This window comes from Heptranchias perlo, chromosome 17 (genome assembly GCF_035084215.1).
Source record: "Heptranchias perlo isolate sHepPer1 chromosome 17, sHepPer1.hap1, whole genome shotgun sequence".
Classification (NCBI taxonomy): Eukaryota; Metazoa; Chordata; class Chondrichthyes; order Hexanchiformes; family Hexanchidae; genus Heptranchias; species Heptranchias perlo.
In genome coordinates, this window is record NC_090341.1 from 27,480,071 (window position 1) to 27,504,575 (window position 24,505).

Here is a 24,505-nt window from a genome sequence, read left to right on the forward strand (position 1 = left end):
TTTTTCAGCTGTTTGAAACATACTGTAATTAGTCACTGGTTGGAAATTTAACTTTAAGTCTGTTAAACCTCCAGTAATGCTTTAAAACAAGTGCAAACAAAACATCCATCTGTCCCACATTCAACAATTTTTGTGGTTACTCTGGGTTGCCTAGCAACTGCTTAACACTTGTAAAATCTACAGTACTGAAACAATCAGGTTAAGTGGAAAAACTTGTTAAGGACTCAATTTATTTTCACCCATTTGATACAGAAGGCTACACATTCAGTGCTGTTTATAAATAAAAGATGCATTCCTTTTTGGTGATTCTATTAAAAGCATATGAATGCACTTCATACTGTATCTTTGACAACTGGAATGCTCTTCTATTTTAATTATTTATACAAATCTTGCATATAGCATTGGCACATTAAATCAATTTCTCAAGAAATCTTATGTTTTTCACTTAAACACTATTTCAGCAAATCAATATAGCAGATAAATGACCAATCCCATCCAATTTTTTTCCAAATGGTTCCAGTTTTTGTCCCAGCTGAATATAGAACTGCATAAATGTAAATTCCTGTTAAAATGATTAAAACTTGAACTTGCTAATACAGTTCATTCTTCCACATGCCATTCTTTGCCAGTGCCTACCAAATCTGAGCCAGGGACTTTCTCTTGGTCTCTTACTTCACCTGAGCTTTGCCAGTTTTATTTGCTTTGTCAATCCGATCTGGTCGTGCATGCACAGCCTGGGTCTCCAATCTCCAGGTGTGCATGATCTTAGAGACCCTTCGGGTTTTTTCCTCAACTCCTGTTGTCACACTTTCTGCCAACCCAGCAGGACCCACTGCACTCTTTCAGCATCAGCTCCAGTGCTTGCTGACTTCCAAGCACATCTACAGCACGATATTGCCAAACTCTTGCTACGACTCGGGCTTGTCTTGAATTACACATACCCTTCTACTGCACCAAGCAGTGGAGCGTGGACTTTGGTGTAATGAACAATTCAAATTGTGTTGGAATGTGGGCAATGCTGTGTCCCTGTGCCAGCGATGAGTACAAAGCACTGTTGGCTGATTCCAGCCAACAAGATTTTTTTTAAAAAAATGCTGACTGAAAAAGGCTGGCTGGATGCTCAGCTTTTTTACAATTATTAGAAAGTAAATGTACACTCAGCTTTTTCTTTTTAAAAACGTTCCAAACCTTTTTTGGCACAGCTGTGTTTATACTACAGCCGATGTGCCTTGTTACTGATCCAAGATCAACTTTTTGGCTAATTAAAGCTATATTTTTGATGTCCATGCCCAAGATGGTATGACATGCCAAAACTAAAGGTATATTAGTGAATCAGTTCTGAGCAGTAATGTACTAGAACCTTAAAACAAAAACTCTATTCTGCTTTTGCCTTTCAGAATGAGATTTGACCTAGTTCATATTACCAAACTGTAGGATTATATGCTATTTATTCTTGAACAAAAATTGGTTATGGGCAAATAAGTCACCAGTTCAGATATCTTTTTGCTCAAGACCACCAGCTAATGAAGGGATGTTGTCTGAGCAGGTCAGATTATTTGATCCAATTCATTCAATAAGTAGAAGCCCTGTTTTGGATGGCAGGAGCAGGCAAGCAATGTGGGCAGGAGCACTTGTCAGTCACATGTTCCTGCTCATCTGTATATGCTACCATTGTGCCTATTCTGATATTTGACTGACCATTTGTATCCAGAGGTCACTCAGACTTCAAAAATGCTTTTTTGCTAATTCTATTCAGTTCATGCAAGTCAATCATATGCCAGCTACTGCAATGAGGTAAGACTAGAGTACATTGACATGCACTTACATTAAAAAGCGCAAATATTTTGCTTTAATGGTTTGAGAAACTGTTTTAAAAGTGGTCAGAATTAGACTTACTTTTAATCTGATTATTCTCACTTGTATTTTGCTTAATGGTTTTTTGTTTTTAAGTCTGAACTGTGTACACTTTTAGCATAGTTTCCTATTTATTTTGGCTAGATCTTGGAGCACATGGTGATTATTTAAAGTGCATATCCCTACAGCAGGAAGGTTTATTTGTGTTGTGGTAATGCTATCCCAGATATTTGATGCATACAGTCGTGGTTTGCTTCATAGGAGGTGCTTGCCCATGGAAGCTGACTTTTTTGCAGTAAACACAAATAAAAGTACTGAGAAGTAGTCTACATTATCGCAGCTGGACTTCGTGTTGCCACCATACTCTATTGGGCATTAAAGTAGTATTGGAACTAAAAGCAGCCAAGTTACTAATACTATCATTGAAAACCCTTAAACACAGTCTTGTACAGGTTATGACGTGCATCAGCTGTAGTATGAGTGTAGACCACACACAATCTCATTACATAAATGGAAGCAGCTTTTTCAAATCACAAATAAAACTTTTTAAAAAAAAACCAAATTCCAGATTAGTCCTGTAATATAAATACAGGTCTAGCAATAAATTTATTCTTGGTGTTTTTGGCAGGCTATGAATACCAGCATAGAAAGTTAGCTGTTGGAAATTGTCCATGCAATTTTGCAACAAAATGCTTGGCAAATATAAATAACTTGTCTAACTATGTACTGGCTGCATGTTCTGAGTATTACAGAAACATTTCTGCACCAAAACAGTTTATTTCAACATTGTGATTTGGAGAATGTTTGAGGTTCTGTACACTCATTATCTTCCCCATATGAAAAAAAGCCCAAGTGATTTTTTCAGGCTCCCCTGATGGATGAATGGGTACACTCACTGCAGTGTTTCTAAGCCATACAGATCAGGAAGGTATGAAATCAATTCCAGGCCTGTACTGAGTTAATTGATGCTGGGGCATCATAATTAGCTTGGTCTCTAGTAAAGGAGGGAAAAATTAGCCAGGGTTTCCTCTCCAGAAGGGGGTCACTATATTTAAATCAGGAAAGTGAGAGACTCTGCTTGGCTGAGATTTCTCTCCTTCCTCCACTCCACCCCTCCCCCACTCACCTAGTTGAATAGCTAGGCAGCTTTCACTTTTCAAGCTTAATGAATAGCCACTTCTGCAATTTGTAAGCAAAACAGTTTTGAAGCAAAAGGAAATTTCATTGGGTCTTTGAATGCAGTTAACCTCAAATCAAAGTTCAAATTTAGACCATCTTTCTAAGAAGCTGAATGTAGCTGTTAACAGGTGAATGTCTTGTTTATGTTGCAACATGTATTTCTTTTATAAATCCATGCTGGTGGAAAGTGAACTATCCTCTCCACACCTCCCCAAACTTAGTTTGAGATGTTGTAAATATATATTGACATTGGAGAGAAATGAAAGTTGGAATGATGCTTCCATGTCGGCCTCGGCAGAATTACAATTATCACTGAATTTCCATCCGTCAGCTCAGCAGCGACAATGGGGCCAATGAATTCACTCCATTGTTGATACTGAACTAGCCTGGCCCCTTCAGTCATCTGTATCCCTTTGCGATGAGTCACTCTTGTGTTGCAGGGGATTCTGATTGGACAACAGTAGATTACCAGGATCTAATCTTACTGTTTCTTGCCAGGTACTTTCCTAACTTAATGCATGTTCAACATTTTTAAAACTGTTAATGCTGTATTTGTCTTGGTTACCAGATGGAGATCACTGATACATGGAAAGGAAGTTGCACACTATTTGTTTCAATTGGAATCTGAGCAATGTAAAACTGGAAAATTCCCACTAACTTTCCAAGTGTTAACGATTTTTTTTAAAACATTGAAAATGTGACTGGGAATTGCACTTACAGCTGACACGTGTGTATGAGGATATATTAAATACATCAAGATTATCCACACTTTATTAAAATCACATGCCATTGTTTATACCAGTTTCTTCTCAGTTGATTTTTCACCTTTAGTGGCTTAAGTATAGTGTCATTGATTTTTCACTCTAGTTCCAGAGTCCATCCTGGTAGGTGCAGTAGTGATCGGCTCCACTTAATTTCTGGCACTGACTCAATGACCCAGAATACAATATGTGCATTGAAATAGCCTATATCTACCTACAAGTGGAAGTCTGATTCTACAGACTGGTGGATTTCAACTAGCTAGCTTATATGGGCCATATTTGGGTTAAAAACAGAACACGCTGGAGGTACACAGCAGGTCTGCCCATATCACAAAAGACAAATGTTCTGTTTGTATTAATTGGGATAATAACCTTTAGTGCTCAAGAAGCAGTTGATTAGAATACTGATTTTCACTTTTTTGTTCTTTAATTTGACATGCAGATTAGACTAGCGGGTCAAAGCATTGTCTCTACTTAGTAAATTACATCCACAGCTATAGGCGAAGGGCTGTGGCCAAAAAGGTCAATTTGTGACTTTCTTCCTGCACATGCACTGTTGCTTGCTGGCACTGCTGGTGGCTGTGTTTATACTTGTTGCTGGTCCCTTTGCCTCTGAAGATTCTGGGATAACACCAGAGGCACTAGCTCCATCTTCTAATACATCACTGCACTGCTGAAGTTGGGGTTGCCATTGGGCATAGTCTTTTATGTAAAGAGGCCAAATTTGTAGGTTTGGAAATGCCAAATCACTTCTTTTTCAAATTGTTGAGGACAGTAGTTAATAGCATTACACAGCAAGTTATTTTGCATATTGGATAGAATGTCATCTTCCTTATGGGATGCAATTTACATTATAAAGTCTGCTTGTTGAACACAAGGCAATAGAATTAAAGCAGTAGGGGTGATTTTTTTTTAACGCTAAAGGTTCAGGTGGTATTTGTTATGTGGATGAGGCTGAAACAGAGGAAAAAAAGTAGTGAGCTAGGGAGGATGGGTGTGAGGGGTCAAAGTGAGCCAGCAAATCGGAGGGAGAAAGTATAAGAGCTCTTAAGATCGTGGAGTGAATGATGGAGAACAAGCTGTGAAAAGGATTGAGATTTCAGATATTTGATTTCAGTAGTCCACCTGTTTATAACCAAGTTTCTTCAGTATATGCTTACAACAAACTTCAAGAGTGGAATTGAATGCTGTCCATTTCTGCGCTCAGAGACCTGTAACCTCAGTGATGCTCCTCCCATTTTAATGCCTGTGTACTGAGTTCCCCATTTGGAGAGGCATAAAGATATGCTTGTTTCCCATGCCTCTGACTTCTGGTCAAAAGACTCCTGGAATTTGTTAAACAAGGAATAAATGGAAAGTATACTGCAGTAGAAAAACATTTTTTAAGAATATGGTGTTTTATACATATTTAAAACCTAATTTATTGCCCTTGAAGAACTTTATGTATCACATTGGCTATTCATACATCAAAGCTTTTAGCCAATTATTTGAATTTGCTATATAGATAAAACAAAATTATACACTGGAGAGAAAAAAAACTATCACATAACCAAAAAAAAAGTACTTTCTGCATTGGAATCTTGAAGAAAATGGCTCTGGGCCCCTCCCTCATGTCTTTGAATTTATCCAGTGTGTCGCTGAGCTGTGTAGACAAGTAGAATTCCAGCTTTGGACTGCCCCATTCTGTGCTGTTCAGAGTGCTCCTATAATTATCCTATCGATCTCATAATCCTCCAGCTAGTATTAGTATTTGTTTGTGAATATTGGATTGAGGACAGTGTTGTGCTTGATTATGCCCCATAGTTAAATAGCCTACTTGTGATCAAGACTTGCACATGAATAATGACCAGTTAGGCAAGGTATTGAAGGGTTACTGGTCTCTCGGGAACAGTACCCCTGCAAGAGGTAGAGAGGAAAATTAGGGGATGGTGGGGAGGAAGGAGAAGAAATGGCTCACTGTCAATCAGATGCTTCCACATGTTTGTGATCGACCAGAAAATCTTTGTAGAAGATAGATTCATTCCTTGTTGTATGCACCAGCTTGTGCTGGGGAGTGTATGATGTTATATGGGGTCTACCTCTGGAACACCAAGGGCTGCCTTGGAATCAGTGTGAAACAATCTTACAATACTCCTGGGGATCTGTGCACTCAAGCACTGACCCATAGCATTTCTCCCCTTTTTATTGCCAGTCTCATCGGAGGGCCAAAAGCATTAATTTTTCATTTGACTTCTGTTTTAAAAACCCTTAAAGTTGCTGGAAGCATAGTTTGCCTGTTTTTTGTATTGGAAAGTTCTGTTAGCAAATATTTGCTTGGTATCTATCACACAAAACAATATAAAAGTACCCAACCAATTGGACTGACTAGGATGAACTCTTCAAAAGAAGCATAGCCTTTGTCATTTTCAATGGAATAAGTAGCTGTGTGCAGTGGTAAATCCAAAGTACTTAGAATATGTGTCTGTAACCTGCAGAGTGGTAGTTGTTAGTGATTCCTATCACAACTGTTTTCTACCCTATTGGGACCTTTTTAGGTGGCAGGTTATGCTGAATACCATGCCTTAGCATTTAATGTAAGTTGCCTGCTAACCCCCACTAATGCACCCTTAAAAAGCATGCATTGAAATAAATGGGGCATTTTTATTTCAAGAACCATATAGTTAACAGGTCAGAAGCAAAATACTGCAGATGCTAGAAATCTGAAATAAAAACTGAAAATGCTAGAAATACTCCAAGTCTGGCAGCATCTGTGGAGAAAGTTAACATTTTAGGTCAATGACCTCTAATCTTCAATTTCTTCCACTTAGACAAAAGTTTTTAAGCAAGTAGAGCCAGGCGAAGGAGGGGAGGAAAAAACAAAAGGAAGGCCTGATAGGGAGTGATTTAAATTAAAGATAACAGGTCTTTAAATGCCAAACTACACCAAATTAACAGGAACTATTTTTATATTGAAGTCAAGTGCCAAGGCCCCATAGTTAAAGATGCCAACAAGGTTGAAAAGAGTAAACAAGACGACTAGGTGGTATTAATTAGGAAATATTAATCGGAACACCAGGCTTGTGTTTTTAAAACTTGGAGATTGTAGGGGAGAGTTAAGAAGCTCCATATTATTGAGGTCCTTTTATGAATTAACTTCCAAACAGGAGGTGCTGTTCCTACAGATGTGGGAAGTTTTGATGGGACTTGGGCTTTAAAGAGTCAAACTGTTGAAGGAAAGTGTTTAGCACAAAAGAGGACAGCAAGACAGTTTTAGCAATTGAATGATCAAAAGCTTACTCAAAATAAAACCTTTCTTTCCAGATTGCATAGCCCAGTTATCCTAAGTTTTCTGATCTGAGTCACTGACATGATGTAAAAACAGAAGTGCTCGACTTTGGAGCTGCAAACCAAAATTAGGAGCTGAGCCATATTAATTACCCAGAATTGTTTGGGAGACTAGTAATGGACATGCTTTCAATGTCTTGTGTACAATTTGTCATGATGTGGAGATGCCGGTGATGGACTGGGGTTGACAATTGTAAACAATTTTACAACACCAAGTTATAGTCCAACAATTTTATTTGAAAATCCACAAGCTTTCGGAGGCTTCCTCCTTCCTCAGGTGAATGTCAAGAAATCCTCGAACCCCTCTCATTTATAAATCACAGAACAATACCTGGTGATTAGATAGTCTTTTCAACTGCCCGTTGCCAAGGCAACCAAAGTGTTCAGACAGATAGGTGTCACCTACAGGACCACCGAATATACAAACGGCCAGAACAAAAAAAAGAGAGGTAGAAACATCCGGAAGGAAAAGACGGCAATTGACCCGTCAACACTGGGAAGATGTTCCATGCTATTTGAACAAAAAATAACCAATTGTAAACCCACTTAAAAATACATGGGTATATTTTCTTCTAGCTCCAGAGTGAATAAATTATATTTAGTGCTTTTTTTTGGAACTAAAGGTGAACATTTGTCACACCATGAGTCAATTAGTCATAGTTTCATAGGTACAGCAAAGGAGGCCATTCACCCCATCCTGCTAGTGCTGGCTCTTTGAAAGAGCTATCCAATTAGTCACATTCCCCTGCTCTTTCCCCATAGCCCTAAAAAAAAAAAAAAAAAAAAAAAAATTTTCCCTTCAAGTATTTATCCAATTCCCTTTTGAAAGTTACCATTGAATCTACTTCCACCACCCTTTCAGGAAGTGCATTTCAGATCATTACAACTTGCTGCGTTTATATTTAAATGTTTCCTTGTGTTGCCGCTGGCTCTTTTGACCACCTTAAATCTCAGTCCTCTGGTTACAGACTTTAAATCGCTTCTTAACCTTCTCTGTTCTAAGGAGAACAACCCCAGTTTCTCCAATCTTTCCACATAACTGAAGACCCTTATCCCTGTCACCAGTCTAGTAAATCTCTTCTGCACCCTCTCTAAGGCCTTGACATCTTTCCTAAAGTGTGGTGTGCAGAATTGAACACAATACTGCAGCTGAGGCCTAAACAGTGTTTTATAAATGTTTAGCATAACTTCTTGCTTTTGTACTGTGGGGGTGATTTTAAACCTCAAACGAGTGGGTTGGGGCGGGTGGGAGTTGAAAATAATTGTTTTTTGGGTCACAACTGCAACCTGGGTTTAACGTCTGTGTATAAAAGTACAGGCTTCCCACTGGGAAGGCTGAGTCCAAATATTTTGCGGTTGCAACCCCAAAAAACTATTTTCAACTCCTACCTGCCCCCAACCCACCTGTTTTTGGGGTTTAAAATCACCCCCTATGCCTCTATTAATAAAGTCCAGGATCCCATATACATTTTAACAGCCTTCTCAACTTGTCCTGCCACCTTCAAAGATTTGTGTACATGCACCCCCAGGTCTCTGTTCCTGCATCCCCTTTAAAATTGTACCATTTCCTTTATATTGCCTCTCCTCCTTCCTACCAAAATGCATCTCTTCACATTTGTTAAATTTCATTTGCCATGTCTGTCCATTTCATCAGGCTGTCATTGTTGAAGTCTGTTACTATCCTCATTGTTTACTACATTTCCAAGTTTCATGTCATCTGCAAACTTTGAAATTATACCTTCTATACCCAAGTCAAGGTCATTAATATATATCAGAGCAGTGGTCCTAATACTGACCCTTGGGGCACACTGCTGTATATGTCCCTCCAGTCTGAAAAGCAACTGTTCACCACTACACTCTGCTTTCTGTTCCCTAGCCAATTTTGTATCCATGCTGCCACTGACCCTTTTTAATCCCATGGGCTTTAATTTTGCTAACAAGTCTATTATGTGGTACTTTATCAAATGGCTTTTGAAAGTCCATATACACAATCAACCACACTACCCTCATCAACCCTCTCTGTTACTTCATCAAAGAACTCAATCAAGTTAGTCAAACACTATTTATTTTCCTTTAACAAATCCATGCTGACCTTCATTTATGAGCCTATACTTTTCCAAGTGCCAATTAATTTTGTCCTGGATTATTGTTTGTTTCCCCACTGCTGATGTTAGGCTTACTGACCTGTAATTGCCAGGTTTATTCCTCTCTCCTTGTTTTGGATGGGTTTAATATTTGCAATCTTCCAGTCCCTGGGCACTGTCCCCATATCTAAGGAGGATTGAAAGATTGTAGCCAGAGCCTCCACAACTTCCACCCTTACTTCCCTCAGTAACCAAGGATGTATCCCATCTGGACCAAGTGACTTTTTTCTACTTTGAGTATTGCCAATATTTTAAGTGCATTTTTTATCCTATTTAGTATTGCTACTACCTCCTCCTTTACTGCTACAATGGCAGCATCCTCTTTAGAGAAGATGGATGCAACGTATTCATTTAATATCCCTGCCTCCACAAGATCTTTTTTGTCCCCAATCGGTCCCACACTTCCTTTGACTACCCTTTTACTATGTATTTGTTTATAAAAGACTTTAGGGTTCCCTTTTATGTTAGCTGCTAATCTATTCTCATTCTATTTGCCTCTTCTCTTTTTTAGTTCTCCTATGTACTTTCTGTATTCAACCTGGTTCTCCACTATTATGAACCTTGCATGCATCATAAGCCTCCTTTTTCTGTTTCATTTTAATCTCTATCTTTAGTCATCCAGGGAGCTCTAGCTTTGGATGCTTTTCCTTTTCCCCCTTGTAGGGATGTGTCTACTCTATATACCTGAACCAACTCCTCCTTGGAGGCCTCCCATTGTTCAATTATTGTTTTGCCTACCAATTTTTGATTCCAATCCACCTGGGCAAGATCCATTTTTAACTTGCTGAAATTTACTCTCTTCCAGTTATGCATTTTCACATTTGATTGTTCCTTGTATTTTCCATAACTATTCAAAACCTAATATTATGATCACTGTCCCCCAAATGCTCCTCCACTGAAACATCCTCTACCTCCCCCATTTCATTCCCCAGAACTAGATCCAGCCTTCCTAGTTGTGTTGGAAAAACACTTTTTTTTCCCAGAAAGTTCTTTTGAACACATTTGAAGAATTCCTCCCTCTCTTTGCCCTTTACATTATTATTGTCCCAGTCTATATTGGGGTAATTGAAGTCCCCCCTACTCTATAATTCTTGCTGCTTTCTGTAATTTGCCTGCAAATGTTCTCTATCTCCTTCCCACTATTTGGCCTATAGTATGCATCCAGTAGCATAATAGCTCCTGTCTTTGACCTCTCAACTACATCATTCCTTTCCAGTGCTATAATAGTTTTTGATCAAAACTGCCACCTCCTTTTTCTTTTCTTCCCTATCTTTCCTGAATACCTTGTAGCCAGGAATATTAAGTTCCCAATCCTCCCCTTCTTTGAGCCAGGTCTGTTATTGTCATTATATCATGGTCCTATGTCACATGAGCCTGCAACTCACCAACCTTATTTACCACGCTACCTGCATTTACACACATGCACTCCAGTCTCAGCTTAGACTGCCTTGCATTTGCCCCCTGTCTGGTCCCTCCTATTTCTGAACTATTCTTTACTCTCGTGCTACTTGACCCACCCAGTCCTCTCTGCACCTTGTTCCTCCTCTCATGTTCTGTTCTGGTGCCTGTCCCCCTACCAAATTAGTTTCAACCCTCCCCTGCAGTTAACCTCCCCATGAAGATGTTGGCCCCAGCTCTGTTGAACTGCAACTTAACAATCTTGAATAGATCCCTCCTGCCCCAGAACTGGTCCCAATGCCTCAGGAATCTGAAGCTCTCCCTCTTGCACCATTGTTCCAGCCACACAATAACCCTTGTTATCCTACTATTCCTATACTCACTAGCACGTGCCGCTGGGAGTAATCCAGAGATTACTACCTTTTGTGCAGTCCGGCTTTTTAACTCCCTTCCTATTCTGATACACTGACTGTAGGGCCTTGACCCTTTTCCTTCCTCTGTCACTGGTTCCCATATGGATCATGACTTCTGACTGTTCTCCCTCTTTTCTCCTCCCTCCTCCCTACCCACCACCCCCCTCACCCCAGAAAATTTTCTGTACCCTCTTCGTGATGTACTTTTACCCTGGCACCAGGGAGGCAACACACCCTCCGGGGGACACTCATTGCCGGTTGCAGAAACGCTTGTCTATCCCCCTGACTATCAAATCCCCTAGAACAACTGCATTTCTTTTGCCCCCCTGTACAGCAGAGTCTCCCACAATGCTGTGGATTTGCTCCTTATTCCACTTCCACCCCACCCCCTCCCCCAGATATCAACCACCTCACTGGTATTCAACACTGCGTACCAGTTTGAGTGCTACACTCTCAGGGAATTCCTGCCTGTTCCTCCTAGTCTGTCTGGTGGTCACCTCTCCCTCTCCCCCTGAACACTCTGTAGCTGCGGGGTTACCACCTCCTGAAATGTGCTATCCACGCAACACAGCTTCCCTTCTGTACACTATTGACGCCAGCCGTCCCTCAAACTCTGAGCTCGAACAGATGGTGGCACTTCCTGCACGGGTGGTTTTCCAGGACCATGTTCTGGAGTTCCCACATGGCACAGGCCATGCATGCGATGGCCCCAGCTATCCTGCCATGTTAGCTAACTGTTATTTAAACTGCTTGTATAGCTTTAAGGCACTTCAGTGTTTGTGTCTGAAACAGTAACCACTAAACAATACTACCCAACCACTAAAAAAAAACACTAACCAATGAATTAAATACTTACTGACTTACCCACTCAGTCTTAGGCTATAGTTCTTTGCTTCAAATCACTTCGGTGCAGAGAGGGAAGGAGGTGCTAATTCCCACACTCACCAAATTCCCAGTTGAATATCCTCCCTCAATTAGCACTTCGCTCTGGTAGAGGTTCACTCTTTCCTAATATCTGTGCTCGATGTGTAATGTGTCAATTTGGAGATAATGAGCTATTTAGTCAATTTGAGAACAATGACAATTATAATTGATAATTCTAGGCCAGTAACAATATTTAACAGTACAAGACAAATCTCTCATTGAAGTATCTCCATTTTGTACTAACAGTAGCAGAGAACAGCCCTCTAATTTGTTTGCATCTGCTAACTAAGCATAATAAACAGTTGCTGTCTTTATCTCTAGAAATGATTAAAATCAGAGTGCATATTAAAACAAATGTACATAATTCTCATTTTGTAAGAGCAGGAGGGCAATTTCTCCATAATACAAGGCTCAATTTCCTCCAGCGCTCACTGCTCTAACTCTAAAACTTAGTTGACCTAAGTATGACAATGCTGCACTCTGCTGGTGGCAATGATAACGTTTGTTTTACAGGCAATATAATATACGATAAAAGGCAATTTACAAGAAAATGCTGTGGTGAATATGGGAGTGCTTGTTGACGTAGCACTGTCAAGGGAAGTTGACTTGTAGCTCATAATTACCTCAATTTACCTGGGAAATAGTATTAAATTGCAACGTCCTCCATGCCAATTTGTGTTTTCTTGACTCAGCACTGTTGACAGCAAGTTTCCTAGCAACAAGATTGTTTGTTTATTTAATTGTCAGTACGGATCACTGCACAGTAACCTGCAGCATACCACACGCTGGCGGTGGAAAAAAGAGTTCTACTCCCAGTGAACCACCTTTCATCAGCATTCCAGTCTCTCTATATCAGCCATTAAACAAGAGGAGACGATATGCTGTTCTGCATAAACCACCAACTGGCTGAATGTGTCTCTTCCCATGGCCCTCATAACCACAGTGATGCAATTTATCTCCACCCAAACCCAGAGGATGATGACAGGCAGATTTCACAAATTACTACAACAGTGGTGTGGAATAGATGGGGTCAATGTTTAGTCAGGTTCAATGTCAATGACAGGAACTTTCATTTGGCATTCATTCCATTCACCATATGCTTCAGCTTGTCTATCATGTTTCAAGTTATTTAGCTACCCTAAAACAACTTTGTATTTCAGAATATTTTGGATATTTTGAATGTACCATTGCACCTGCAATGATGCAGTTTATTGTACTATAATTTAAGGTACTTTAATACCCACATTCCTTTAAGATAAATAGATAATGTTCTGAAACTTTGCACCCCTGATGTCAGCCATCCATTGTATTGCAGCACCTGTGAGATCACACACCAGTTGCTCCTCACTGACATCTGCTTCACTTGTGTAGTCTATTTACTGTAATGTGATAACAGGCCATCTCTCACATAGGCACAAAAGGAAAACCTAGCTAGTGTGTTCTATACAAAATAATAGGTCAATGATGAATGAACTGTGTAAGTTTTGAAACCAATACCAACTTGGGACTGGGTACACAGATGTAATTCAGTCCCTATTTTAAGTTGTATGTATATTGTCATTTTTATATTTTGGTTTTATAATTTATGGTTAAACAGCAAAACTTAGGGCAGTTTGAGAAGCAGGGTTGGTGGCAGAATATGAGTTTCTCTGCAGTCCTGGCTGAGGAGCTGGGAAATGCAAAATGGGTGTAAGAGCACCACCACTGGTGGGAAGGTGTAATTTCAGCACAAGTAGTTTACATAAGCAGTTTGCCTTACAAATGTGGACATTAGAATTTATAATTGGAAAAGGTTGATGCAGAAGTGTGATAAAAACATGACTAAGGTTTTGCAAGCAGGAAGTATGTGCAAATGTAAGATTTTTAATATTTTCACCATAGTTGTGTAACATCACATCTTCATAGTTTTGCTCCATTCTATACCTGCAACTTCTTCCAGTTCTGTGCCCCTATTCATAATCTCCATTCTTCCAACTCTGGTCTACTATATGTTCCACCCATCTGCTGTACCATGTGACATTGTAAATAGTTCCCTCTCATTTTCAAAACTGCCATTATCATTTATCATCTCAAACCTTCTGCTCTGTCATTGCAAACTACTGCCCTATCTCTTACCTCTCTTTCTATGCCAAAGTCCTTGAATATATTGTCTCCCAGAGCAGTGGCCATCTTTCCCACAGCCCATGTTTGAATCCTTCCAATCAGGTTTCTGATGCTCCCAAAGCACCATAATGGGCCTGAATCCAAATGACAAATACCATCCTCTTATGACTGTGGTGCATTATCCCTCCTTGACCTCTCTGCAGCCTTTTAATATGGTTGATCACAACTATCCTCCATTGTCCAGCTTGATGGGACTGCCCTTGCTTAGTTCCATTCTTGACTTCCAGTTGTAGTCAAATCATCTCTAGCAATTGTTCACTTCCTACCCTTGCACCATTCCCTCTGGAGTTCTCTGGGGATCTATCCGAGGCCGCTCCTCTTTCTCCGTTAAATGCTGCCCCGTTTTAACATTATCCGGATACATGGGATCAACTTCCACATGAATGCTGTTGAAAAAAGGCTCTATTTCTCCTCCACCTCTCTCATCCCCTCAATGCCTCTGTGCGGTCAGACTGCTTCTAGAATCATAGAAAGTTTATGGCACAGAAGGAGGCCGTTCGCCCCATTGTGTCCGCACTGGCTGAAAATAAGCCACCCAGCCTAATCCCACTTTCCAGCACTTGTTCCAAAGCCTTGTAGATCACGGCACTTCAGGTGCACATCCAGGTACTTTTTAAATGGGTTGAAGTTTCTGCCTTTACCACCACCCTCTGGCTGAAAAAATCTTTTCTCAGCTCCCCTCTAATCCTTCTACCAATCACTTTAAATCTGTGCCCCCTGGTTGTTGACCTCTGCTAAGGGAAATAGGTCCTTTCTATCCACTTTATCTAGGCCCCTCATAATTTTGTACACCTCAATTAAATCACCTCTCAGCCTCCTCTCTTCCAAAGAGAACAACCCCAGCCTATCCAATCTTTCTCATAGCTAAAAACCTCCAGTGCTGGCAACATCTTAAATCTCCTCTGTACCCTCTCTCGTGCAATTACATCTTTGCTATAAGTGCTTGTCCAGCATCCAATCTCGGATGAGCTACAATATCTACCAGCTAAATACTGGGAAGACCAAAGCCATTGGCTTTGATCCTCACCACAAACTCCGTGCTCTCGTTATCAACTCCATCCCCCTCCCCAGCCACTGTCTAAGGCTGAACCAGACTGTTTGCAACCTTGGTAGCCTATTTGACCTTCCAATCCCATGTCCTCTCCATCACAAAGACTGCCTACTTCCACATCTGTAACATTTCTTGCCTCTTCTTTTCCTCAGCCCATCTGCCACTGAAACAGTCAAACATTCTTTTGTCACCTTCATTCTAATGTTCTTCTGGGCTGCTTCCTGTCATTCACCTTCTGTAAATTTCAGCTCATCCAAAACTTTGCTACCTGTATCCTATCACCAAGTCCTCACTGACCTACATTAGCTCCCAGTCCTCCAATTTTTGATTCCATTATGTTATACAGTGATTATAGGCATTGATCACTTTTGGTTTGAAGAGGTGCTTCCTGATACCTACATGCATGAACCTGGATGGTGAGTTGGAGTATAGAGATATTAACATCATCTGCACTTGGTGTACATTTAAATTCAGTGTTACCACATCCATGAGGAACAAGTGGAGTCTACTCCAATACCCAGAGTCAGTGAGGTATTTACAGTTGGATATATAATGTGTAGTTATAACAGGAGAATAAATGAAAGGAAACTAGCACACTTAGGCAGATTTGCATTACTGTACTATCACCTTTACTTAAAAGGTTCTTTCATTATTTCAAAAGACTGTCATTTTCCTATATACTAATGTTCACCAGTCCCATTGCCAACAAAATACCTGATCTTGAAGCATAGAACGTTATACTGGTATGTACAACCATACAAACTGACTATGGGTGCTTGCTCCTATAAATTCTCCTGTTATTCAAGTTATTGCACCTCTTACTATGGAAACCAAAAGCTCAGCAGGTAAATGGCACTGAGCCACACAAACCAATGAGGTCCCAGGTTCAATCCACAGATGGTTTACCTAATCTCAATCAGAATAGAAGCACCCTCCGTATCGTTGGCCTAAGAGGGGAATAAAATCAGCTATGATTTCTGCTCCTGGTCAGTATCCAGTGTTCCTTGCTTGTGTGTGTGTACATTGGATAAAGACAGGACCAGGCTTGCTGCAGCACCTCTCATAGTTGAAGCAATTGCTGACATTCAGGTTCAGCATTAAGAATGGCCATTTAGGCAACATACCTGAGGGCCATTACCTCCTACAGACCCATACTCCATGAATCACTATCTTCAGGAGAGGAGAGAAAACAAAGCATTTAAAGCCATTGAAAACCACAAAAGTCATCTCTTGGATATGTTTTGTTTACTGTTATGAGAAAGGTGCACATGAGAGAGAGACACTTTTCAAAGGTGGACAAACATTGGTATGGAACATTGCTGAAACAGTCACAACTTAGAATTTGATTAAGGAATACAATTAAAAGTTGTACATTTCAGGTATATTACTCTGCATAGATTATATATTCAAAAATAGCTCATCAATTAAATGGTAGCATAACAGCTACTTTTCAAAACTCTTAGAAAGGATTATGCACTTCCTATAAGTTTATTCATAACTACTTTAATTCATATATTTGAATTATTTGACCTTTGTAGCAAACTTTTATTAAGTTAAAATTAAATAGCATAAGTAATAACTACATGGAACTCATTAGATCATTAACTGGAGTCATTAGTCATTCACATCTGTGCAGCTCAAAGTATGTGAAACATTAGTGTGGGTTATGTAATACTTAGTGTTAGTATTAACACACCCAATTTTTTCTTTCCTGTTCTACTTTGTTAACTGATATACCTCACAAATTTAATCACATTTGATATGTTGAAAAATAATACTTATTACCTTGCATTTCCCAGTTTTGGGTATAATTTGTACTGGTATTTTACTTTACTATAGTATCATGGTTAAATCCCAGCTATCAATCATATCAGCAATGGGGATAAGTAATGTATCAGGTTCCAGATGTGGTAGGAAGTATCCCATCCTGGATTAAAACTAGCACATCATACAACTCACCTTTCCTTATATTTATCATGGCATTTGTTTTGTGGCACAGCCAACATCAGCCAGGAAGAAAGGTCCTGAAGAATTCAAATGAATAAAGGAGCTGGGTGGTTATGTGCGATAGAGAGAAAACAGGAAAAGGGTAAGGCTGTTGAACAAACCTGAGTTCATGGTTATTAGCGTAGCTATAAAAGCATTGTAACAATTTATATTTTGGCCATTAACAGCTACCATTTTCGTGGATGTGTGCGGTGTAGTAAGAGTTCCACTAAAATCTAACTCTATGGAGTTGTTGTTAATGGAACTGAATTACCAAAGAATATCATTGCACTATCAACGTTACATATATTTCCACCACTGGTGCCAGAAGGAATCTAAATTGACTGCACTTGCTTAAACTGCTAATCTAATGTCAATTACTTATTAATGAGGGTAACAGTTCTTATTCTCCTAAATCAGCTATGGCATTGTTTAAAAGCTATTCAGTGCAATATAGTGCCTCTAACTAATTTACATATACCTGTTGCAAATTTTCTTAAGTTGTACAGTGCTTGTCTATGTATTTAATGTACTTGGCAGTCATATTTTACCTTTATGAACATCTCTGCCTTAGTTGTGAATGTGTGTTATTAAGAATAATACCAGTGCATGCTGATCTAGCCAACTTGTGAGCTGCTATTGATACAGAATGTATTTATAGCTAACCTTGATAGACCTGTATCAGTATCAAGGACCTCCTTTACTGTATTCACTGTGAGCTCATTGCTTTAAGGGATAATGCCTGTCACTTGTGCACAGCTGCACTATGACCGAGAACTGTGGCTGATATGAATGTCAGCTTGCTACTATTCCACAACTGCCACTGGTGAAGGGCATCTCTTTGTGAGGTTTACTGTTCTGTGTGACTGGAACATTTGGCCTCCGTCATGGTCTTTATTCTTCTGCAAGCAAGGTGACGTGAGCCATGAGTGTATGTTGGAGTTTGGATCCCATAGCAGCAGCAGTGGATTCATGAGAGGTGCTCCTGCAGTGCTTACGGCCTGTGTAACTGAAGCCTCCAATGTAGATGTCACTGGTGATGCAATGTGCTCAATTCCATGCATCACAAATTGCATTTCAGAACCCAGAATATTAATCCTCAGACTGCAGCTAGTATTGTTAACAATTACTACTTTTCTTCATTTCCATGTATCGCCTATGCTGCTACACTACAGTAATATACATGCCTTACCTTTGTGCTCTTATTTAAATCATGTAACTTCTTCAACAACTGGCTGTTGGAGATCTGGAAATGTTCTTAGGTGATTTACAAATGAGCAGGTAAGGCCCGAACTATTGTAAAGTAGCAGCGCAAGACCAACACAGACATGAAAGAATGTAGTGAAGGTTAAAAGTATTACCTGTGTCTGTACGACCCTACACTCTGAGTTTACCATCATTGCAGCCAGCACCCTATATACAGAAATTATGGTTTGTGCTACTGTAGTGAAGAAAACTTAATTCATGTGATGGTTAAATCCATTTTAATATGCATCCTTTACAATGCTTGAACTCCAGCTCTGGGATTATGAATTTAATCATTTCTTCTGGGGATGATGATAGGGAAATTGTTATTTTGTGGAAAGAGGAGCTTGCTCTCCCTATCTAAAACATTATACTTCTTTGATACTCAAATTATTGCAGGATTTCAGAGTTTGATATTAAAAGGCCATTCTTAAATGATAAATTGTCTTCAATAGGTTTCTACATTATTTTCTAAATGGTGAGAAGCTAGGAACTGTGGATGAGCAGAGAGATTTAAGGGTCCAAGTACTGAAATCACTAAAAGCTAGTGGAGAGATACAAAAAATTATTTGAAAGGTTAATGGAATGTTGGCCTTCATCTCAAATGGGCTGGAATGCAAAGGGTTGGAAGTTATGTTACAGCAGCACAGAGCTCTGGTTAGACCCCAATTAGAGTACTGTGTTTAGTTCTGGGCACCGCATCTCAGGGAGGATATAGTGGCCTTGGAGGGGGTGCAGCGCAGATTCACGGGAATGATATCGGGGCGCTAAGGGTTAAATTATGAGGACAGATTGCATAGACTAGGCTTGTGTTCCCTTGAATATGGAAGATTAAGGGGTGATCTAATTGAGGTGTTTAAGATGATGAAAGGAGCTGATAGAGTGAAACTATTTCCTCTGGTGGGTGAATCCAGAACAAGGAGGCATAGCCTTAAAATTAGAGCTAGGCCATTCAGGGGAGATGTCAGAAAGTACTTCTGCACACAAAGGGAAGAGGAAATCTGGAACTCTCTTCCCCCAAAAAGCTGTTGAGGCTAGGTCAATTGAAAATTTCAAATCTGAGATTGATAGGTTTTTGTAGGCAAGGGTATTAAGGGTTATAGAACCAAGGCAGGTAGATGGAGTTAAGATACAGATCAGCCATGATCTAACTGAATGGTGGAACAGGCTTGAGGGGCTGAATGGTCTACTCCTGTTCTGATGTAAATGGAGAAGTTTGATAATGTGATTGGTTAACTAACTGCAAGTCTGCTACTTAAAAGTAAATGATCTGGAAATGACACGATTAAGGCACATACTGCAGTTGGTGTAGGATCACTTACCTTTACTGGTAGCAAGCTTTAGTTGAGGTTACAGATGCCATTGTTGGCACTGCTACAACTTGAGTTCTCAGCTCCTTTGGATTGTTCAAAGGTATCCTTTCACAATCACTTACATTACTCGCATAGAAAAGTCCTCCATCCAGTAGAGGTGCCCAGGGATTTACAAGTCAAATGTTTGTTGGGACTTTGTACGTTCTTAGAAACTCGTTGATCGTAACCATGGCTGTTGCTGTGGTGATAGACATAAGCCCGTACCATAATATTGCAGTGCCAATTACAGTATACACCAGCGTTCAAAAACAAAGCTATTTCCGTACAGATTTAAATTGTTTATCTATCAAAGTAATTAAGAAAAATGAAAGACCTGATTGACACTCGCAGTCAGAAGTGCTGGGCAGAACTCATTGATAAAGAAGCTTGTACTCGGGTAGCATGGAGAGACAAGTATGGGGATAAACTTTTCAGGGTTGAATCTACTACTCGCAAGAACCAGAATGAAGCTCCCAAACTTCCTGCCAGGAATTATATCCTTCCAGCAATTCATGCTCCAAAACAACAGGAAAAAAGAAAGAAATCTATCCAAGAAGCACCTTCAAAACTTAGGCAGTTTCAGGAGATGCGGCCAGTAACTCCTCAGGTTCGAGGTTTGCTTTACGATGGCTTTTCTAAAGAGCAGAAAGGCAGGTACCTGTATCTGGAAAAGAGAAAGGCAAAACACCCAGAGGAAAAATTCCAATATCCTATTCTATCCTCCTGGGAGTATGGCTGGAGGCTAGGTGAGTGAAATACATTCATGACCAAATAAATTCTATTTAAGATCTAAAATAGAAATACTTTAATGATCGAATCAATCACACAGTGATTCTTATAATTTAGTGTTGTTCCGTTTTTCAGGCCGGAGATTACCTTTCCCTATTGAATTAGCTCCATTGTAATAGTAATTTCAAGCTGATTGATTGTTCCAGAGCATAGCTTCTTTCATTGTCACCAAATTTAAAATAAAAACTGCTGTGACTGTGTTAGTCAGTGTTGTCAACGAAGGTAGATCTTCGGTGTTGTGAGGTTGATAAATTAATGCTTCCATCTTAAATGGCATATGTCTTATACAAGACTTTTATTCCCCCCCCCCCCGTACCTGACCTTAAAGTCCATAGTGATGTCTGAGGTAGGATAGGTGACCATTGCAGATACTTCTGTGAAGATGAAGGGATACAATGCTTTTTGCATGTTAATATGTAAAATCTATTATATTGTGCCTTTGCAAAGAAGGTCTGGAGAGAGATGCAGTGGTATCTGTCCAGGTTCGTCCCGAGCAGTTCCGTAACACAGGACTCTGTGCTCTACGGGCTGTTCCCGGGGACGCACACTGAGACGGACATCAGCTGCTGCTGGAAGACCATCAACTCGGTGAAAGACGCCCTTTGGTCTGCCCGAAACTTGCTGGTCTTCCAGCACAAGGAGCTGTCCTCGACCGAGTGTTGCAGACTGGCACATTCCAAGGTCCAGGACTACGTGCTGAGGGATGCACTGAGGATGGGTGCGGCCGCCGCAAAGGCCCTGTGGGGAAAGGCAACTGTTTAGAGCCTTCCCGCCATTGTAAACCGAGGGGCTGCAATCAGGGAAAAACCCCCTCGGGCAGAATGTAAAATTCAAATTGCTGTAATGTACCTGTAATGAATCTGAAATGGACCAGAAATGAATCTGTAAGCAATAATCTGTGTTGACGTATGATGCAATGAGACACCCTAGAGTGTCATGAACTGCAATGATGTCCAATGTGTTCATTGTACTGCACTTAACGTAACCTGCAAATTGTATAATCTGTATTGTGTACGTTTGGAAAGTGATATGACAACTTTTTTGTATGTACTGCTGCAAGTTTTATGAATAAAGTATATTTTTTGGAAAAAAAAATATGTAAAATCTATTCAAAATTATCTAACTTACTGGAAACCATAAAAACGTAAGAAAGACAAAATCCCTTGGGATGTTTTCTAAGTTAAAGGGGCTATATAAATGCAAGTTGTTCTTCTGTTTGCTACACCAATTTTCCATAATTAATCTATTTTACAGCTAGTTAATATCTTCCTATAAAGGAATAATCCCATTCTAAATTGCTGTAAACCAACAGGTTTTTTTGGAATGTATAGCTCACTAATCTATAGTTGATAGTGTTACTTTTAAGTTCACCATTAACTAATTATAAATCAATGCAGGTGAATTTTCATATAAAATATTTAAATACTTATTTTCTAAATTGTTTGTCCAGGTGATGTTCTAGATGAACTTCAGTTACCAGTTCATGGTCGATTGAGGACTGTAAATGATACTTTCTATTCAAGGAATGGTGTCTTCTACAAACCAACCCCAACTGATGCACTTGCTAAGCTAAACTGAAGAATGGGGACAGCATCTCTCCAGTGATGTTTGCAGTATCACTCTGCTTGGTCAGCTCTCTCTCTCTCTCGCTCTCTTTTTGAACCAGTATTGAAATAATCCCATAGAGCTTCTGGTCAGTGGGATTTTCTGATATTCTGCAATATTTCTGATTTACCATTCATTGCTGAAATCATTCATTCCAAAACTACAGCATTTGTAAGTTTCTTTTTAATATGTCTGTCAATCAAACATCCTTGGTCTACTTCAAATGTTACAGTTGTGTGATGCTATGTAATATAACATACTTTTTAGTATCAACTGAATATGTAGTTTAAGGATACCTCCTTCAAAATGTCATGTATTATATGTGATTTACATCTCTTAAAAGCAGTTTCTTTCATAATAATTGTCAGAGCAAGATATGCTGCTTTGTATCACAAAGATATTATAATGCACTTTTACGTTATGTAAGAACAAAATAAAAACAAAATACAGGTTGAGAAAGGCTGCTCAGCCCATCAAAGCTCATCCCTTGTAGGAAAAGTACCCCATAAATTACATAAAAGGTGCCTTCACTATTTGTAGGGGCAATGCCCTGTAAATTGCCAGTATTTTGTTCAAAATGGAGTTTTAACTTGAAAGCTGCCCACAAGATGGAGTCAGCGATTGAACTGAATGCTGGGCAGTGGCTGGAAAGCAAGGTTCTCAGCTCGTCAAACACAGGTTTGCAAGCTAACAGGCTTTTAAGCTAATGAATTTATAAAGCTTCAAAGCTCAAAGCTGAAAGCTATAAAGGCTTGTGTATACAAACAGGACATTCCTTGCTAGTGTTATGAATGTAAGGAATCTTACAACACCAGGTTATAGTCCAACAGTTTTATTTGAAAATCACAAGCTTTCGGAGGCTTTCTCCTTCGTCAGGTGAGTGATTTTCAAATAAAACTGTTGGACTATAACCTGGTGTTGTAAGATTCCTTACATTTGTCCACCCCAGTCCATCACCGGCATCTCCACATCAGTGTTATGAAGCCATTTGGGAGACAAAACCAGCGGATAGCCCTTGAAGGTGACATAAACATTTCACACCTCATCTAGTCCTGTGTGGGAAACCGTGAAGCTATGGACATAAAGATATCACATACCCTCATATTTGTGTGAGTAACCTTGATGGATAGGCAAGGTGGGGAGGATCCAAGTGGAAGAGAGATCCCTGCCACCAAAGGAGCTCATCGACTCGACGCTCCAGGAGCTAATGCCTGTGTCCCAGAGAAGGAAGGAGATTGATTCAACCTCGCCACTCGTAAGGATAAGGTTATTTAAGCTCTGGAAGCACTGCTAATCGACACATGACTTTAATCTATCCAGTAGACTGGCTATTTAATGCTGTTAACTTGTCAGCTATCTAGGGATTTAATCCTAATTTTACCTCACTAATTCAGTAGTCTCAGGCACTGATCTCATTTGTAGTTTAATAGGCAGCGTCCAGTTAATGCTGAATTACAGTGATGCACTTAATTGTCTTTACAACCTGTTACTCATTTTGTTAAGTAATTCTGTCCATTAATTGTTTGCTATTCAAACTGCTCGATGACCCTGACTACAGCTGTCACATCTATTAATTGCTTGTATACTTGATGTTTACGTTGTGATTTTGCTGTTAATAAATAATTGTTAGTGCCTGATTTGTCATCTGACTTCTTCCTTGATTCAGCAACAAAGAATTAATTCATTCACTCAGTCATCAGTGGGTAGAGAGTTGGTGAAATAAACTCAAATACGATCCAAATTGGTTAATGTAAGATGGTTCAGAGAGCCACTGTGGCATCATTCACTGTTAGACCTTGAACTGGGCGGTTATCCCCACACAGTTCCTTAGTGAGGAGTTACGGTAAGGGGTTAAGGATTTGTCTGGTTCCTTGGCAAATATTTGTTTTACTTTTACGAACTATCTGTAAATACAAGGAGAGCTTTTCTTATTGTGCTTACTCTGTATGGTTTTAGGGTGTGGTTGTAGCTGCTATATTTTTGCATTACCTTAATTCTGATAAAATTCTGGAACAGTTCAGTGACGTGTTGGAGGTCCAATGCAAGACACCATGCATGAGTTTGTGTCCACGGTACACACTGCTGAATTTTAGTGAAGCTGTGGTTGGAACATGCCAGGTGCTTCCCAACAGGGAGGAGGGGAAATGGGAGAGCGAGAAAATGGGTGGTCACTGTTTCTCACAATGTCTAACAGCCAACTTGAGCAATAGACAATCCATACTGCTAGCCATGTTGGTGCATCACCCAAAGAGAAAATAGCCTGCTAAAGGGGTGTATGCATTCACAAACCATTGAACAATATGAATCAAATTATCAT

General features: G+C 39.8%; 1 protein-coding gene across 1 annotated transcript; it reads left to right on the top strand.

The window, feature by feature from the left end:
* The first annotated feature begins 18,439 nt into the window (after positions 1 to 18,439).
* On the top strand, positions 18,440 to 24,116 carry LOC137334206 (protein SPMIP1). Its single transcript, XM_067998803.1, has 2 exons — positions 18,440 to 20,540; positions 22,034 to 24,116. Exons 1-2 carry the CDS (start codon positions 20,120 to 20,122, stop codon positions 22,159 to 22,161), a joined length of 549 nt encoding a protein of 182 aa, XP_067854904.1. The 5' UTR covers positions 18,440 to 20,119; the 3' UTR covers positions 22,162 to 24,116.
* Positions 24,117 to 24,505: the final 389 nt, after the last annotated feature.

Excerpts from the sequence above, each read along its gene's own strand:
- LOC137334206 (XM_067998803.1), top strand. The coding sequence starts at position 20,120 with ATGAAAGACCTGATTGACACTCGCAGTCAGAAGTGCTGGGCAGAACTC. Across the intron at positions 20,541-22,033 it reads GGAGTATGGCTGGAGGCTAG|GTGATGTTCTAGATGAACTT; the intron begins GTGAGTGAAATA and ends TTGTTTGTCCAG.